Genomic DNA, 19,301 nt, shown 5'->3' on the forward strand with positions numbered 1-19,301 from the left:
GTCGGGGAAACAGTTTCCATTTCAGTCTGGAACAGTATCAATTCCTGGACTTTGCATACACAAATGCAGTGAAATGCGCTTTAGCTTCAGCTAAGAGGTTCTTTTGTATCGGATATATTATCAGATGTCTGCATTCTGTAAAAGCAGATTGACTAACAAGTTTGTTGTTTTACCATGCAAACATATTAGATGTTAAGTGCTAATATGTGTTCTTAGTTGTTTATGCATCAGAAATTTTTGTTGTTCATCCGTTTTCTTTGTTTGAACTGAGCAGAAATGATCGAGTGTTATATATAAAATTATTATGCTTGCACTACTGTAAACAATTGATGTCACATTATGTGGTAATCCATCTATAACGTAGCAATTAGCAATTGAATCCATGTCGATTTCTGTTTGTGCAATGGAAGAAAAGAAAGGTAGCATTCAAAAGAAAAGATGCCTACCCGATACAATCTTCGTAAAGTAAATTTGTCATTTCCTGCTTGTGGTATTGAAAGCGAGTTCTGGAAGTCTCAAATGACAAGACAGCCATCCTCTGTTAGCAACCATCTTAAGTGGATCAGGTGCTGCTTCTGTTATTGTTTTCTTTTGTAAAAAAAAACCTTGCTTATTTGATTGCGGTCTTTTTCATGTTCTTTGATTTCTAGTTCAAAAGTAAGATGCCTACTCAGATCAATCTTTCTGAAGTAAATTTATTGTTATGTGATATCATGTACTAAGACTTAAATGACAATTGACAAGACAACCACTCTGCTGTCAGCAACCACATAGAATGGATTTAGCTTGCCATCCTAAGATGATTGTTCAGTTATAACTCCGTCTATGTCGATGATGTCTAGTATTTGTTCACCTGAGTCATTAGTTCTTAAGAAGCTCAGACTCTGAATTATGTTACCTTGTTCAAATAATTTATGTTAAGGCCTGATTGGTTGATTAGCAGCTATAGGATGAGAAAGCCAAATTTGGGCCCATCAAATTTTTTTGAAGACACTGGAATGGCTTTTGGAAGATAAGCCAATCATATTATCACTCTGTGATGTAACATGTGGTGTCAGTGTAATTACATGATAGAAATCTAGCAAGGCAGTAGCCTTAATACTACATAGTAAACTACTTATGTGCGCAATTGAAGTTTCCTATCCTAAATGTGATGTATGATGTATAATATCACATGCTTTCCCTGCAGTTATAAGAACCATTAGATATTGGTGGTCCATTCATGCTATGCCATATATTTGTATGCAACCTGGATTTATCATTTATAATTCACAAGATACAATTGTATGTTATTTGCTCATTTTTCCTCGACCACCTTATAACATCCTTTTAACATCGTTCTGGTGTCTGCTGAAACAGTGTGCCTGTTAGTGCACCTGCCCCAACTGCAACAGCTGGTCCAGCTCCCACTGCTGCGGCAATGTAAGTTTTAAATATTTCCTTTTAACTTTATTTGTTCACTTTATTTGTTGATTGACAAGACATCAGTTTCCCTCTTTTATTTGTTGATTGGCAAAACATGAATGGCATTCAATAGTGTTACAAAAGGTCTTTATTCCGTGAACTCCAGTGATTGACGCTTTGTGTTATTACCTCGTAGCGAACATAATTAAATGACAACCCATGGATACGCACCATATTGATCCTAATCTCAATCAATTTTTTTGTTTCGCGAACTTGAGAGTGAATTCCTTTGTTGAATTTGATGAATGCATAGATGGAGAATTTGCCAATAACAAAGACTAGGAAACCCAATGCACAATGGGATTCAAATGCCGCAAAAAATTTTAATGAGATATGTGTGGAACAAGTCTTGGCAAATAACAGACCACAAGATTGTTTGAACAACAAAGGTTACGCCAACCTTATTAACCAATTCAATCAACGGACGGGTAGGAATTACACCCGTGTTCAAATGAAAAACCGATGGGATGCATTGAAAGCTGATTTTACCACATGGAAGACACTACTTCTTAGTGCGTCTGGACTGGGAAGAGACCCAAAGACCGGTACAATTGCGGCCAGTAATGAATGGTGGGAAGAAAAAATTGAGGTACGTTGTGTTTGATTTTGTTGTGTATCTCTTTATGTTGTTGTATGATAAATATAAACTTGTAGAGTTTTTGTGTTTCAGGCCATGCCGTTGTGCAAAAAATTTAGATTTGCCCCTTTGGAAAATGAAGAAGATGTTGAAATCATGTTTAGTGGTGCGTCCTGCACCAATGCAAATGCTGTGGCTCCAGGTGCAAGAGAGGGGTCAGCAGATAATGGTAGTGAGGATGTCCAAGAGGTGCATCCAAGTTCTGCTGAAAAACAACCTGCAAAAAGAGGTGCTGCTTATAAATCTCCAAAGAAGCCAAAGAAAAATTTTAGAGATGTGCAGTTCAAGCGTTTTGTGGACTCATTTGTGGAGAAAGCTAGTTCAAGCTCTGCAACTTCTGCACCCACTGATCATGTTAGGCAAGAGATAGCAGAAATGTTGCAATCAGTCATTGAAGCTGGGGCATGTGAAGGAAGTGATGAACATTTTTATGCCACCCAACTCCTGATCAAAAAGGAATTTAGAGATGTGTTTGTCACTCTTAAAACCCCTGAAGGGAAGCTTGGATGGCTTAAGAGGACTTGGGAGGAGAGGAAGAAACGCTAGAGATTACTACTGTATTGTATTTTCAAATTATCATTTGTATTGTACCTTTAATTTAGTGTGTTGTATGTTTTAATTTAGTGTGTTGTATGCTGAACCAGTTTTGAATTTCGAATCTATTGACACATGGTTTTTAGTTATCTGTACAGATGGCTTTTACTTCAAGTGAGTCTAATGATTCTGAAATGGCAAGTAATTCAAGTGAATCAAGTGGTTGGATGTATGAAGCAGCAGCAATAGCAGCTTATGCAATGCTTGATTCTGGGATATCTTCTTCAGAAAAGAAGCCACGAAAAGTGCCAGAAGAATCAGGTTATCAATTTGTTCAGAGGCAACTTAGAAATGAAGAGAGCTGCTATACCATGTTCAGAATGGGAAGGTTAGTGTTCTATAACTTGCATGAGGAATTAGTTAACAATTATGGTTTGACATCCTCGGATGAGATGTGCTCGATTGAAGCACTTGGTATGTTCTTATGGATGTGCGGTGCACCTCAATCAGTTCGGCAAGCAAAGCATATTTTTACACATTCTTTAGAAACTGTGAGTAGGAGGTTCAATGATGTCTTAGAAGCTGTGAATCTTTTGGCTGCCAAAACTATCAAACCCGTAGATGAGACCTTTGCTGTGGTGCATCCAAAAATCCGAGAGCATAGATCCTGGCCTCATTTCAGAAATTGCATAGGTGCAATAGATGGAACACATATTGAAGTCATTGTTCCACCATCTGAGCAGGCAGTGCATATGAATCGACATGGATATTGCAGTCAGAATGTTATGGCTGTTTGTGATTTTAACATGAGGTTCACATTTGTGGTAGTGGGATGGCCTGGGTCCGCTCATGATACTCGCATATGGAGGGACACTGTGTTCAATAAATACAAAAATAATTTTCCACATCCTCCCGACGGGAAGTACTATCTTGTTGACTCAGGTTATCCAAATAGAAAGGGCTATCTAGCACCTTATAAAGGTCAAAGGTACCACATCACAGAATTTCAAAATGCTGGCCAACCAATTGGGTTGAAGGAGTTGTTCAACCATGCTCACTCATCGCTTAGAAATATTATTGAGCGTTCATTTGGGGTGCTTAAAATGAAATGGCGCATTCTTTTAAAAATGCCGAGCTACTCAATGGAGAAGCAATCAAAGATTATAATTGCTTGCATAGCGTTGCACAACTTTATTAGAGATAGCAATTTGAGTGATAATGACTTTGATACATTTGCATCTGATGAGACATATGTTGATGGGGATGCGGGAACTAGTACTAGTAATGTTGATGATGAGCAAGATATGGGAGATGTACGAGATGCTATTGCGCAAGCATTGGCTGGAGGATATTGATAATGTAATTTGCGCAAAAAAATGATGTAATGACACTCTATTATCTAATTTATAATTATATTATCTAATTTATAATTAAGTTATCATTATCTTATTTAACAGTAATTTATGATTAATTGTTTGATATATTTATGTTCTTAATAATTCTATTGTTATTCTGTTATAAAAATAAATAAATATATATCTATACATAAGAAATACATGTATTCAGCAAACAGCAAGGGTATTTCAGTCATTCCTCACTTCATACAGGATTTCAGCCCATTCAATAAGCAGTCAGCCAAACAGTTAATTTCTGTGACCAGCTGCTTCTTTAACAAGCTGCTTCTCAAACCAGCTAGCCACCAGCTGGCTTCAGAATAAGTTTCAGCTGTGCCAAACAGACCCTTAAGCATCTTCCGATAGATGACGCCCGGCTCCGAACGCCGACACGCCAGCGAGCCCTGCTAGCGTGCTCGGCCGAGAGAAGACTCCAGACCGATCTGTGGACGGACGGCCGATAGAAGCTAGCACGGGGATCGCTGCCAGGACTCAAAGAATGTCAAAGAATGAGTTACCGATCGCATGTTCACACTCAAATGTCTACATAGTGTTGTCACGGTGATTATACTCGTAATCCCAATACGCCTTCGTTGCCCCCAGGACCCCGCTCTCCGCCTCCGACCTTCCTGCCCCCTGGCGATTTCCCCTTGCTCCTCGCCCACCGGCTCCTAGCTCGCACGCCGTCCCACCCGCTTCCCCTCTTTCTTGGCTAACCTTACTCCGCCTTTGTTACCACCCGTCGACCTCCTCCCCCCACCCCACAGGCCCACAGCGGATTGGAGCAGAGATCCATCCGGATCCTCGTCGGTCGGGGAAGAAGACCCGCCCCGCCGGAGATGGCCACGGTACCTCCTCGCTGGGCTAGGGGAGACGTAAGTATCGAGTCCCTGGCGCGGCCGGTCGCTGTCGACCACCGCATCACCATCCAGTACTACTTCCGCATCGCCGACAACCTCCTTCGCCAGGTGCCCTATGATCTCGATTCCCCTCCCCTTCTTGTGCAACACTTGTTAGCTTTGCCTGTATAAGTGGTAGCTTCGGATTTGAGCGCGTGTTCGAGTAAACTGCCAGAATACCGTAATTATGGGCAATTAACACTCGGCTTGTTGAATTCCGGTGTTTTTTTTTGTGGTGCAGGCTGATGTGTATCGAGAGGAGAAGAACCTTCTGGACCTGTACATTATCCTCCTGAGATATTCGAGGTGAGGCGTTGACTGAAATCTTGCCAATTTCTTGTTGACATTGTCAGCTTGGAACTGTTTGGTTTGAGAAACGGAGTGATCCATCACCATCTGACTCCTCACATTTTTGTTCGGTTGCATAATGGAATGGTTTCATCCATCAGCACCTCTTCCTTCACAAACACATATAGCTTAATAATTAGGATTGGTCTCATTCCACCATAATTCATGGAGATCACCCCATGATGGACCATTCCATACTAGACAAGGTGGCTCAACAAACCAAACATGCTATAAATGTTATCTCTGTACATTGGCAGCTTGTTGCTTGAGACGATACCCAAGCATCACGATTACATTGCATTTAAGGCGAGAGAAAAGGAATTCCTGAAGAAAGGCCCCCACAACTCTAAGGTATTGCCTTGTGGAGCTTATAGCTACCTTTTTGTTTACTATTTCTAATGTTCTTAGATAGGGATACTTTCTTGGTTCTTTAAACATGCAATTTGTCGTGACTAGAATGCAGAACCCAAGCACTTCAGGATCAGTGTCTTGTTGAACCCAAGCATAGGTTCCAAAAGTTTTTGGCTGAGTGACTGAAATTGTTTTAATTCTTTCATTATAGAAACTTCGTAATGTTCTCAATGAGCTAGAATCCCTGAAGCCAGTTGTGCAGCAACAATTTGCCAACCGTAATAGCGGTGGTGCAGAGGAACCTAATGGTGTACCTGGAACCTATGCTGCAAGCAGTGGGATGGAGCAGTATATCCCAAGCCCGTATATGCCAAAGGTACACAAATCATTGGATGGCATTTCCCATCCTTACTGTAACAATAAGTGAGCATCGGAAGGAGGTGTTATGTGCTTAAAATTGCCAATTTATTGTTCGGGATGTCTGGTCATAGTCTTACATTCCCCTTTGCTCACAGTCATTGGCTGGAAGCCCTATTGGACTACAGCAGAAATCGTTCTCTAGTTCAAACCATCAAGCAGCATCGGTGCAGAATATTCAACCTGAGAGACAACTAATCAAACCGTAAGTTCTGATGTGCTACAACATGCTCACCTTGACCTGTAACTAGATTAGTAGATGCTCCTTCCATCCCAAATTTGGCTTTTCTAGGTATGCACCTAGGTATACGCAATGTTCAGATACATAGTAAAAACCACGTATTTAGAAAAGCCAAAACGACCAATAGTTTGGAACGTATGGAGTATAATGGATTTCATATTGAACAGTTGGTTACAATCTTGTATTTATATATAGCTGCAGAAAGTCAGTTAAATTTTTCATCAGATTTACCTTGAATATTTCATTTAGTTAATGAATTTTACTTGGGTGAGCTTATAGGGTCTGCCTTGCTGTTACAACTGCTCATGTTTGGTTCAAATCTCATAGTCTTAGATGTTCTCACTGGGGTAGATTGAGTTGTAATGAATGCTTTTAACATTTTAGCTATGGATGCATTTTATGGACTTAGGATCATATGGTTGCGCGCTTTGAAAATTCACAACGCAAATCATAGATGAAAAAAAATGATATACCGCATATATTCTTGCAAGATTTTCTGCTAAAGAAATTATCATATGCTCTGTAATTATACAACTAGGACACTCTACAGCACACTCATGGCCATATTTTTTTAAAAATTTGCTAGTGCACATATTCTAACATTTTACATCTACTTTTTAAGTGCACTAGCATTTATATGTAAAAAAAAGCTAATATGATCCTTTCGTCGTATTTGCTTTTCAGTAAAATTTACGAATGACATAAGCGTGTGGTTTCACTTGGCAGGAGTGAGCTGTCTTTATAATTCTCCTGATTATATTATTCTGAGCATTGCCTAGGAGAGTTCATGCAATGCACTTTATTTTTTGTGCAAGTACACTGTACTTTATACTTAAATAAATGAGTCTGAACCATTCCTCTGTTATTTGACTTAACATTATATAGTTTTGAAGAATTCTTTTGTTAATAAATATTTCTTGAACACTTTTGTTAATAAATACAGACATAATTTTTTTTCTTTTACTTTGTAACTTATGCAGATATTCTACTTTGCCTTATCCAAAAGAGGAAACACTATCAAGACACTCGGTACTAGGACCAAATGGGCTTCATGGCCAATGGGCAGGGCCTGTTACTGGTATCAGGGTATATTTTGTTCATGTTTTTGTATTTGCATTTCCTTATATGTAAGGTTGAATTGTAATGATGGGCATTTGTGTTTCGCTCATGCCTGTTGCAGATTGAGTATCCATGTAATCCTGAGTTGACCCAAACTGATATCTCGAGGTGAGAACTTGGAAAATCTTCAGCTTGTCCTTTGTAACAAAGGCTGTCTATACTCAAAGTTATATGGAGTTCATAAACTTATCTTTCCGCTGTCTCTGCAGTTTAGTACCATCGATCTTGAACCAGGACAGCTTGCATGGTCCCATTACAGTATCGCAGGACAAAAATGATGATATGCTGTCTGTTCTCTCACTTGATGATGGAAGATGGTCTTTACCAGTAGAAGAACCAGCCTCAGTATCTCCGGGTTTGGAAGCAGAGTTTTCCCAGCTGAATATAAGACAATCTTCTCCCCCTCCTGTCCTAGCACAGGTGCATTCTCAGCGTGGACCAATTCCTCCATCAAGAGTTGCTGATCCAAGACCAGGACTTGCTACCTCTGACACTGGACGCTATCAGAATTTGCATGTGGTAATCTCTTCATGGAGATTTTCTTTATTTCTTTTGACGTTATGATCCCAAATTGATTACATTTGAGCAAAGATATGGATGAGTATGATTTTTTTTGAACAAGACACTTGAGTATGATTTTCTTGACTACATCTTAATCATGTACTTGAATTGTGAGGTGATTTGATTTTACCACTTATCAGCCAGTGGCATTAATGGAGTGCTTCCTGAGGGTTGCCGAGGCAAATACCGAAAAAAATTTGGAAACCTGTGGGATTCTTGCGGGTACCCTGGTATGCACCTTGCCCAAAATGCAAATGAAAATAGTACTATATATGGCTATATCATTAACAATTTCTTTTGTAGAAAAAACGAACTTTCTATGTGACGACGCTGATAATTCCTAAACAGAAATCAACATCTGATTCAGTAAGTTGTTATTTTATGCTTTTACATACTCTTTATTTGCTCCTTTTCTCCATTAGATATTGGCTCTGACCTGGACTATTTTCTGAATAATTGGCCATCCACTAGGAGCTTGTTATGATCCTAAGATCATTAGGGTTAAACACCGACGGGAAGATAGCTGGGCGGAGTCTGCTTGGAGGGAGACCAGACTATTAGTGGACTTAGGATTAATTCTTCTTCATTGATTGATCTCAAATGACTGCCATGCCTGTGTATATATAGAGCAGCATCTAACAACCTGATAATTATCCTAAAAAACTAATTAATATAATCTCTCTCCCAATCCTTATCTCTTGACATGAGGGGTGGATGGGCTGGCCCTCCAGCCACCCATTACACTTCTCCCCCCTTTTCGAGCAGCTCGTCCTCGAGCTGCAGCAGACCCTTGTTAGGAAAATGACACGACTCGATACGTGATCAAGCCTTTTACATCTCGGCTTTACTTTGTTATTTATGACTAAAATGCAAAATAAATCGACTCTTTATTTGTGGCATAGCTTGAACTGTTGGACCTCATCCGGAAGCATGAAGAGATAGAATGCAAGGGCAGCTTCCCTGGTTCACTTCCTTGCTTAGGACAGAGTTGTAGCCTGTGTTATTTGTAGTTCCAATGAGTTGCCTTGTCATCTCTGGCACTAATACCAGAGATCATAGCATCAGGAGTTCTACCAGGAGGATTGGTCCACCTGGGTCCCACTGAAAGAGCCCTGTCGATGGCTGCAGCTCATAGGAATCTACGCTGCATCTACTTGTGCTGACGGACGCCGGCAAAATCAGAGGATCCGACGGTTCAACCATCCACTTGTTCTGGGCAAGATCTGTGCCCAGTGTCTTGGCCTGCGGCACCCGTCGCATCTGCTGCGCCATGCAGAAGTGGCCTGAAGCGCCGGCTTGAGCCATGCTAGGCAGAGGTGACCTTGAGCGTCCATGGATGAAGGTGGCGATTCGCCGCAGAGATGGGTGGAGCGACTAGCGCATTGTCCACGCCGTCACCCTCATGAGGAAGCCACATGCCGTGGCTTGCAGGTGCATGGCCGCTGCCTTCTCCTTTGAAGATGTCCACATGATTGCCTGAGCGATGGAGTCCACGGAGGAAACCAAGAGGGGAACGGTTGCATCTGCCCTCGTCGTGTCCATGGCAGCTGCACAGATGTTGCCTGCTCTGCTGTGTGTGGTGTCTTGAGACGAACCCTCAGTACCTAGCACTGACATGCCGCATGTTGGCGGGTTGGGCGCAGCCATGGGAGCTGCTCCAAGCAGGCCATCACCCTGCTTGGGGCTTGTGCAGAGCAGACCATCCCTCTATGTCGTCTTCTCAATGTCGCAGATCAATTTCCTTCGCAGCCGGTCCACCAAATCCCTTAGTTCTTTGCGCTCCTCTTCTTCGGCATGTAGCGACCTTCACAGCCTGTCTGCTAATTCCGACCACAATGGTGATTGTACCACCGATTGATTGGCAGCAGAACCATGGGAAAGGATCCCTGACTCATGATACCAGATGTTATGATCCTAAGATCATTAGGGGTAAGCACCTCTGGGAAGATAGCCGGGTGGAGTCGGCTTGGAGGACGACTAGACTATTAGGGGACTTAAAATTAATTCTTCTTCATTGATTGACCTTGAATGACTGGGTGCCTATGTATATATAGAGCCAACACCTAACAACCTGATAATTATTCTAGCAAACCAACTATAACTAATATAATCTCTCTCCTCATCCTTATTTCTTGACGTAAGGAGTGGATGGGCTGGCCCTCCAGCCACCCATAACGGAGCTTCTGAAAAATACCATCTTCAGATTTACTGATATCATTTTTAGACTTCTATTGAGTTGTGGAAACTAATACTAGGGGATTAGCATTTGTTTTGTGCATCAACTCAAATCCTATGGATTTGCATCTGTTGTCTGCAAGTTTACAGTATTGCTTATGTGCTGCAGTGCAGTCTCCAACATGCAGTTTTCTCAGAATACTAGAATTAATTTTCCCCTTAATTTTCCAGTGTCAAGCTACAAATGAAGAAGAAATTTTTGAAGTCCAGGACAAGGGCTCACTTTTATCTCTTGGTTGGATTCATGTAAGTCCGGCACTTGGTTTAGTTAATGCAATTTTTTTGACCAAGTCAATAAATTACTTGTGTTTATTTAGACTTAAAGTGTCTATCTCTATTTTTAATGTTGTATTGTATATTTATATTGAAGGAGCACATCTGTAAAAAAATGTTCTAATCCAACACTATTTTCGCTGCTTTTCACTTAATGTGCCTAAAAGCATGCTTACACAGAATAACTGACAGGGACCAAACTGCTTAAGCGCTATGGAAGTGTTCTATGTCCACCCATTCACCATGATGCTCTGTTGCTTTGGTTATTGATTGCTGATTATGGAGTAATAAGACAAAAATGACCTTAGCTGCCCTCAAATATATACGTAGGATATTATTTAATCATGCGCTGGGTAATTTCTACATGTTATCATTTCAGATGTCAAACTAACATAAAACTATATAGGCTCTACTTCGATGACATGAAAACTTTAGATTTGCTGCAAGAAATACCTTCAAAATCAATATTGCTGCTTTTGTGCTAACATATTATTATGAAAAGTAATTGTCAGAGTTGCGTGTTACAAGCCATCCTTTATCCACCGGATCATGTTCTTAAAAACTGTTTGTTTTTTCTTTTTTCTATTTAGCATCACCTATTATTGGAATGTTCAACGTTGTAGCCTTGTAGGAATGTAATACTGTAATTAGTTTACTAATTTTGATGATTTCTTTTTTTGTCATTCTTTCAGACACATCCAACACAGACCTGCTTCCTATCTTCCATTGATCTTCATAATCATTATGCGTATCAGGTAAGCACTGTACCTTGTTTCTGTACTTTCAAAATTATAACTGTTATTCGTATTGTGCTCAGCACTTGAAGATGCCATTGTCCTGTAAATGTCTTTGTTGCTGAAGAATGTTCTTCAAATCCATATACAGTTTACTATTCAGTTATTGTATAAAGATTTGAAAATTCAGAATGCATGATGGCAATGCAGTTTTTGTCAATATCTAGATCATTTACTAAATTGGTCTTTGGCTTGTTCTGCTTGACCTATGATTTCACTTGAAACAAGTATCAGGAAGACTGACTTTCGCTGGGAGTCATATCGTCTTATTTGTCATGTTTTTGTTTACAGCATAACATAAGTTTATACATTTTAAATTATGAGTTTTTTGTTATTACTTATTAGTATCTTTATCATGACTTGTGAAATGTCCTTAGTATCACCACAAATTCTGAGGTGAAGCACGTCTTGGCTATACTCCATTGGCTTTTGCAAATGCTCTCTCTCCACATTTTTTATTTCAACAATGTTTGAGGGATTTTTGTTTTATTTAACTTGGCCATGTTTTTTCTCATCTTGTTGGCTACAGATCATGCTACCTGAAGCTATTGCCATTGTTATGGCACCAACTGACACAACAAGGTACTTGTTCCATTGATGTCATATCTAACCTTTTGGGCTACCCTTGATGTCACATCTAACCTGATTTAGAGTGCTAATATTAATAATATTGGCAAATGCTAACGTTGGTCTTTAGCCTCTATTCCAACTTTTTGTTCAATGTTTACTGCTAGACCATGGATGAATGCTATTTTTTTCCTTTACAAAAATTCGATTAACCTAGGAGGAACTAGGTGGCAATGTAAGAAATATGCACACAAACTTGAGTCTAAGAGACATTCGCACCTATGAACTTAGCTAGGCTGAATTATCAGCATTCCTTATCCATAACTCAATTTCATGCAGCAAATTATGTAAGATCTTGACTATTAATGAAAGATTCAAAAATCAATGGTGCCCTTGTCTATCTGCTCCTTTTGTTAGTTCTCATTGCTGTAGAGTACCATTTATTAGCTTCTTAGCAGTATAAATTTGGTAAAGCTCCTCAGTTGCAGCTATTTTGCAGCCTTATGCTTTTCATTTAAGTTGCCAAACCTGAAATAATGAATCACATGCAAAGGCCCATTTGCAATACTAATATGTGGTATCCTGTTGTGTTTTCCCCGCGAACATCCTGTTGTGCCATTTTGTAATATGATTACCGAGTTATGTTTCATTGGAACAGAAAGCATGGCATATTTCATCTCACGGATCCATGTGGCATGGGTGTGATCCATGATTGTGATGCTACTGGATTCCATCCCCATGAGGAGCCCCTTGATGGCACGCCAATCTACGAGCATTGCTCCCATGTGTACATGAACCCGAACGTGAAGTTTGAGATGGTTGACCTACGTGCAGCGTGAGAAGCCATGGTTCCCTTTTGGCATAAATTGCCAGTTATACTTCTAGCAGGTGACCTTTTCAGATCCAAGAACCACAGCAGTTTGTACATAGCTATTTTATTCCATTTTCATGTACAGAACTTTTATATTGAATGGAGGCTTTGTTTTCATATCTGGGGGTAAGTGACATCAATCTAGGCACCATGGTATGTGGGGGGAGGTTTTATCTTCGTTTTATGCCCTTTCAACTGTTATTTGGTCTTTTACTTCCCTTTCTTTTGGTAATAAAAGCTACTGGGAGCTGGGTCGCGCTTGCACCAGTGCGTGGCCCCAAGTGGCCCACACTGCGTTTTTTCTCAATGGCTTGCCATGCGTTGGTTTGGCCTGTTTTACTTTCTCTATGCGCACTTGGGCCCTACGAGTTGGATAGGGCCACAGGGGAAGTTGGGGATCACGTTGTGGGTTGGAATATGATGTTTGGACCAAAGTTACTTGTTTCTTGTGAAAGAAAGTTTCACTTTTTAGAGCCTATATCACTTTCATCTGGTGGTACCAATGAGTGCTTTGCGATGAGCACTATACAAGCAGATTCATACTATTCCCTCCGTTTCAAATTTTAGATGATTTTGGCAAAAGTTAGATATATAATTTTTTTTATGTATTTCATCGTTTGTCTAGGTGTATATGTCTAGGTGTATAGTAAAAAGCTATGTATATAGAAAAGTATAAATGATCTAAAATTTAAATTTGAAACGAAGTGAGTAGATATGTTATGAAGATCTTCAATACGTACTAACAAGTTATGTAATAGTTTTAATGATTTATGTGCCTACCAACAAATTATACACATAAATTGCTACAAAAATTTAAATATCTAAAGTATGTATAGAAGTTGTCCTTACATATTTTTAGAGTTACTAGGTTCGTGCCAGTGTTGCGGTAAAAAAGAAGTTTGACAATAACACACAAAGCATGAAAAATACATGGTACAGTTAACGTCATTGATACACAAGAAGCAAAATTCTTCATGATAATTTCAAAATCAAACAAACAAAGGTACGCTATGATATCTAAATCTGTGCAACTCGCTTTCAAATGGTTTTGCATGTGATGCGTTTAAGATATTTTTTAACACATTTATGAAGTATTTTCTAATATGCATTATTATCAATTGTCAAAACGTGGGTCCCCGACAATTTTTTTTAGAAATACAATATCAATTCCTGTACTACTTGAGATATGATGCTCCATTATGATCTCTCCTGAAAAACATAGTCATGCAATTCCTGTACTAGAGGTCAATGATGCAACATCATGTGCGCAAACATATCCATGTAGGCAAGTAAGAGAATCAACTACCCGACTCTGGGACGATCAAATCGATTAGATAGGACGTCTCCATGACTTCACTCCTCAGAAGATTAGGGAGCCAACTACACTAATTCATGTGTTTTGTTTTATACGAGGAGCTAAATACTTTAAGATATGCTAGGGGTATAGCCCCCTTACTGGCTGTGTCCCTGCTCAATATGGCCAGGCCTCTCCTCTCTGCACTGATCAAATTTTTATGATGGCAAGATGTGGCATCTATGATCAACAATTGCAAAAGAAAAAAAAGTTATTTCTCTTAATTTACTCAAACAGCGGGAATCACATGTCCTAGTTGACATACATACGCTGTTCAGCACCTTTTGTGATTAAATCGCGAATTACAAATAGCTGAAAAAACTTTATTGCTATCTCTAGAGGTAACCCACATTGATGTAATGAAAGTGAAGGACCCACAATAATGACAGAACGCCCTGAGCAATCAACCCATTTCCCAAGCAGTCTCTCGCGAAACCTCACCTCTTTACCCTCAACTACATCTGAAAGTGATTTGTATACTTTACTGTGACCATCCCATATCAGTTGCCTGCGGGACCAGACATGTAAGAATTAATATTAAGAGGCAATTCCTAAGAAAACAAATATAAAACTACAAATAGCATGTGACCCCATCACCTACTTGCCTTCATCTGATCCACTCTGTAAAAAAAGGATGCTCAATTGTATTATATGTTGTTCATAGTGGAAGCCATAATCAGTGAATGACATCCATCAAACAATGCCGCAAAGTAAAAGATGAGAGCCAATCACTAAAGGTTTCAGAAGATAAGAGCATCTTTTGACATCCAAGCTCATCGCCTTCCATCTATCCATTTTTTTAGATATGATTGGGAGTTTTCTTATGAGTCATGACAATCCTTAGAATCAATCATGCATTGTTTACCAAAAATCAATTATCATGCATTTCTCTCAAATTTAAAGGCCGATTAGCAAACAGGAAAATAATTGCACAAATTAATTTCATATATAAGCTGAGAAGAAGAGAACAGGAAAGGAAGATTTTTTTTTTCTGTATGCTGCGGGAGATAAACATCATATACTCACTGCTTGGAGATGCGTACTTACCTAAGAAACATTTTTAAAGTGTGTCATAGAGTAAGGAACAGATCACCATTTGACTATCTATATTGTGGCTCATCTTATAATAGCTGGAGAAAAAAAAATAGAGAACACGGCAGGGGGTTAGAGCAAATCTCTACGCACGAATCCTGAGCCCAAACCATGCGATTCTATAGGGCCACGTCGCTTGTATAATTGTCGACCGTTGGATCATGCGTTGACGGCTGAGATCATGGAAGAGCTCGGGCCACTGTGCCGGCTTCGGGAGACGTCGGCCAGCGATGCTTCCGAGTTCCGACTTCTCTCCTGCTGTTCTTCCCGGTCCTTTCCTCCACCGCCACCGCAGGGACAGCTTCAGTTCAGGCAGCTGCGCCGGGCGTCCAAGTCTGGATGTGGAGGGCACAGCGCAGAGCTTGTGGAGAGGGCACGCCGGATACCTCCACCCGCATGGGACCACGGCTGCGAGGCGGGGAGGTCGGCCTCCACGGCACGGCGGCGCTTGCCTGCCTCGCCGTCGGCCCGGCCCAAAGACGAGCACGGATCCTGTGGCGCCGGAGACTTTGATCCATGGGGGCTGCGGATGCAAATTTGGGAGGTTAGCCTCCACCATGCCCGCGCAGCAGCGCTTGCTTGCCCCTCGCCGTCGAGCCGGCCCCGGAGACAAGGGCGGCTCCCGCGGCGATGGCGACCTCAACTCACGTGGGGCCGTGGCTGCATGAAAGGGAGGTTAGCCTCCACCGCTCGTCGGCGCTTGCCTACCTCGCCACCGGCCCGGCCTCAGAGACAAGCGAGGCTCCTGCAGCGACGGCCGCCGGCGCTACGGTGGTCAGCTCGGGAACAGCAGGGACCGACCGAGCAGCCATCACCTCGATTGCGGGAGGGCGCTCTGTCTGCTGCTGTGGCCTTCCATTGAGATGACCGTGTGTGCTGTCATCCTCTGCTGCCCAGTGCCCAGTGCTCACAACATGTTCGACGAAATGCACACCACATATTGACAAGATATTGTGCATAGAGCACCAGCAGAGTGCTATCTGTATTCACATGTGACATGCTTTCATCAAGGATGAAAGCAGGGACCTTCACAGGGGCTACACATGCTCAATCTGCACTTGCAGCATGCCTTCCTTCATCTGAGCCTCTTGTCGACTATGAGCCTCTCCTTCTACAAAACAAACAACCGTCAATATACCTTTTTGAAAGAGTGTTTAGCTAACAAATGCTTGATTACATTGATGAATGATAGAGGTACATATATATAGGCCGGTGGCCTATCCAGTGTGAAAGGACCACCTAGTGTGAAAGGGTCACCTAGTGTGAAAGTTCTCAACCAACACTCTCCCGCAGCCTGATCGTGGCGTACGCAGAACGCATACAGACTGAAGAAATATTACAAGTAGAAGAAAGAGGGAGAGCAAGACGAAGAAGACAGTGTCTCACTCCCCCGTTGTTGCAGCCGGAGACATACCGACGTTCAGGTTGCGGCGAAAATCCAGAAACAGCGACGAAGGAAGGCTCTTTGTGAATATGTCGGCATACTGGAGGATAGTGGGAACGTGAAGGACACGAACGTCCCCAAGAGCCACCCGCTCGCAAATAAAGTGGAGATCGATCTTGACATGCTTCGTGCGCTGGTGCTGGACCGGATTTGTAGAGAGGTAGACGGCACTAATATTATCGCAGTAAACAACGGTGGCGTGAGAAGAGGCTCTTGAAGCTCCTGCAGTAACTGACGTAACCAACAGGCTTCAGCGACACTGTTGGCAACAGCGCGATACTTGGCCTCGGCACTAGAGCGGGACACCGTATGCTGGCGCTTGGAGGACCAGGAGACAAGGTTGTCACCAAGGAACACGGCAAAGCCCGAGGTGGATTTGCGCATGTCAGGGCAGCCGGCCCAGTCAGCATCAGTGTAGACAACTAGAGCAGCCGAAGAGGTGGGACAAAGCTGAAGGCCGTGATCCAAGGTGCCCATGAGATACCGAAGAATGCGCTTCACTGCCAGAAGATGGGGTGCTTGGGGATCATGGATGAACAGACAGACTTGCTGAACGGCGAAGGCGATATCAGGCCATGTGAAGGTGAGATACTGTAGAGCACCGGCAAGGCTACGATACTGAGTCGAGTCATCCATCGAAGGGCCGTCAGAGGAGAGCTTTGAGCAGGTGTCAATTGGTGTGGAGCGAGGTTTACAATCTTGCATCCGGGCACGCTCCAAGATGTCGAGTATGTATTAGCGTTCAAACCAATAGAGCTGTGAGTGACGGAGATCCCAAGAAAGTGATGAAGTTGTCCCATGTCCTTCATGGTGAACTCATGCTGAAGAGAGTCGATGATGCGACGAAGGAGATGGTCTGAAGAGGCTGTGAGTACAATGTCATCCACGTACAGGAGTAGGTAAGCCGTCTCAGAACCAGATAGACCGAAAAATGAACAGGGAGGTGTCGACCTTGGATTCTGTGAACCCAATTGAGAGGATGTAGCCAGCAAAGTGACTGTACCAGGCTTGGGGTGCTTGTTTCAGACCATGCAGAGATTTATTCAAGTGGCAGACATGATCTGGAAGCAGGGAGTCAGCAAATCCGGAGGGTTGTATGCAATAAACTGTCTCAGTGAGAGTACCATGGAGGAAGGATTCTTGACATCGAGTTGATGGACCGGCCACTGGTGAGAGAGCGTCGGGGTGAGAACAGTGCGGACAATTGTGGGCTTGACGAGGGGGCTGAAAGTCTCATCATAATCAATGCCGGGGCGCTGATTGAAACCGCGAAGGACCCAGCGAGCCTTGTACCTGTCAAGAGAGCCATCTGGATGAAGCTTGTGACAAAAAACCCACTTGCCAGTAACAATGTTGACGCCGTGAGGGCGAGGAACCAGACTCCAAGTGTCGTTGGCCTATAGGGCCTCGAACTCCTCCGTCATCGCCACATGCCAGTTGGGATCACTGAGAGCAGAGCGAATGGAGGTCGGCACTGGAGAAACAACGACCACCTGAAGGTTGAGGTGGGGCTGACAAAAACCAATCTTGCCGTGGGTGTTCATCTGATGCTCATTGGCCACAGGCACGATCGGGACGGCCTTGGCTGGCAAACGACCAGGCGGCAAAAATCCGGAGGGCCGGATGTGCGTGGGGACGGGCACGCCGCATCCGGTTGGGGACGCGCCGCAACCAGTCAGGGGCGCACCCCAACCAGTTGGGGGCGCACAGTAACCAGTCGGGAATGCGCTAGGCCGGTCGGGGACGTGCCGCAACCAGTCGGGGACGCGCCAGGGCTGGTTAGGGACGCATCACAGCCGCTCGGGGGCGTGTCAGGGCTGGTCGGGGACATAGCGCAGCCAGTCAGGGGCGTGCCGCAACCAGTCGGGGACGCAGAAGGACCGGTTGGGGACGCGCTGCAGCCAGTCGTGGGCGCGCTACGTGCCTGACGAGGCGGGAAGCTTGGAGGCTGCCCAAGCGGATGGGAGCCACTAGCTCCCCGCGAGGGCCTCGAGTGCGCGGCGGGTGCAGCGACATCGGCCGCACGTGGCGTGCGGTGGTCACCAGCGGCCACATGAGGACCGGCTGATGAGGAGGGCGCGTCAAGGGCCGCGTGTGGCACACGGGCGGCACCGGAGTTACCTGCAATATGGTTAATAGGGGGGGCCACGACCTCGTGCTCATCCAAAAAGGCATAGTCATCAAACGAAGGAGGGGGGCCGTGGATTGCTCCGGGAACGGGAAGGAGGACTCATCGAATGTCACATGACGAGAGATGAGGACCCGATGGCTGGACAGGTCGAGACAGCGGTAGCCTTTGTGTTCAGCGGAGTACCTAAGGAAGACGCATAATGAAGAGGGGGGCGCAAGCTTGTGTGCGGTGGTAGAGGAAAGGTTGGGATAGCAGCAACAGCCAAAGACACGCAGGTGGGTGTAGGTCGGCTGGGTGCCATGGAGAGCAAAAAAAAAGGGTGCCATAGTAGATAGTAGAAATTACCACATCATAAGTAACCGCTTGACCTTTAAGTAACTTGATTGCATGTTTTCTTTTTAAAAACTTTTAGACAAAATAAGTTGATACATTGGTTCTATCATACGTAAATGGTTCAAATACACAAAAGTTGGTACATTATTTTTATAAATTAGTTAATACATGCTCTATAAGTTTTATGGATGGGTTTTATATAACTTGATAGTACCATAGCATAACTAAAACCATTAACCATA

The 19,301-nt window shown here is 43.0% G+C and overlaps 3 protein-coding genes and 1 non-coding gene across 4 annotated transcripts; 3 read left to right on the forward strand and 1 right to left on the reverse strand.

The window, feature by feature from the left end:
• Positions 1–417: 417 nt before the first annotated feature.
• LOC112896091 lies at positions 418–535 on the forward strand. The gene has a single exon (XR_003229379.1). It is a non-coding gene; the product is annotated as a small nucleolar RNA snoR104 (small nucleolar RNA).
• Positions 536–1,889: 1,354 nt separating this feature from the next.
• Positions 1,890–3,990, forward strand: LOC112892614. The gene is given in 5 exon segments (XM_025959748.1): positions 1,890–2,053; positions 2,135–2,524; positions 2,526–2,702; positions 2,794–3,023; positions 3,834–3,990. Coding segments are annotated over 5 exon segments (1,092 nt in total). The 5' UTR covers positions 1,890–1,915.
• Positions 3,991–4,600: 610 nt separating this feature from the next.
• On the forward strand, positions 4,601–13,012 carry LOC112893687 (AMSH-like ubiquitin thioesterase 3). Its single transcript, XM_025961145.1, has 14 exons — positions 4,601–4,997; positions 5,170–5,234; positions 5,534–5,627; positions 5,839–6,003; positions 6,143–6,249; positions 7,266–7,371; positions 7,466–7,512; positions 7,614–7,923; positions 8,106–8,195; positions 8,269–8,331; positions 10,372–10,446; positions 11,166–11,228; positions 11,797–11,849; positions 12,493–13,012. Exons 1-14 carry the CDS (start codon positions 4,869–4,871, stop codon positions 12,671–12,673), a joined length of 1,548 nt encoding a protein of 515 aa, XP_025816930.1. The 5' UTR covers positions 4,601–4,868; the 3' UTR covers positions 12,674–13,012.
• Positions 13,013–15,855: 2,843 nt separating this feature from the next.
• On the reverse strand, positions 15,856–17,300 carry LOC112892615 (uncharacterized mitochondrial protein AtMg00810-like). Its single transcript, XM_025959749.1, has 2 exons — positions 16,866–17,300; positions 15,856–16,131 (listed from the first exon to the last, which is right to left on the reverse strand). Exons 1-2 carry the CDS (start codon positions 17,298–17,300, stop codon positions 15,856–15,858), a joined length of 711 nt encoding a protein of 236 aa, XP_025815534.1.
• Between the last annotated feature and the right edge of the window lie 2,001 nt (positions 17,301–19,301).

The sequence above is a fragment of the Panicum hallii genome, chromosome 5 (genome assembly GCF_002211085.1).
Source record: "Panicum hallii strain FIL2 chromosome 5, PHallii_v3.1, whole genome shotgun sequence".
NCBI lineage: Eukaryota > Viridiplantae > Streptophyta > Magnoliopsida > Poales > Poaceae > Panicum > Panicum hallii.

Bases quoted from the DNA above. Each gene is read 5' to 3' on its own strand.
- LOC112893687 (XM_025961145.1), top strand. From the start codon at position 4,869: ATGGCCACGGTACCTCCTCGCTGGGCTAGGGGAGACGTAAGTATCGAG. The intron at 7,372-7,465 runs GTATATTTTGTT...TGCCTGTTGCAG, and splicing joins GGCCTGTTACTGGTATCAGG to ATTGAGTATCCATGTAATCC. The intron at 7,924-8,105 runs GTAATCTCTTCA...ACCACTTATCAG, and splicing joins GCTATCAGAATTTGCATGTG to CCAGTGGCATTAATGGAGTG.
- LOC112892615 (XM_025959749.1), bottom strand. From the start codon at position 17,300: ATGCAAGATTGTAAACCTCGCTCCACACCAATTGACACCTGCTCAAAG. The intron at 16,132-16,865 runs GTTGCCAACAGT...ATGTGAATACAG, and splicing joins CCGAGGCCAAGTATCGCGCT to ATAGCACTCTGCTGGTGCTC.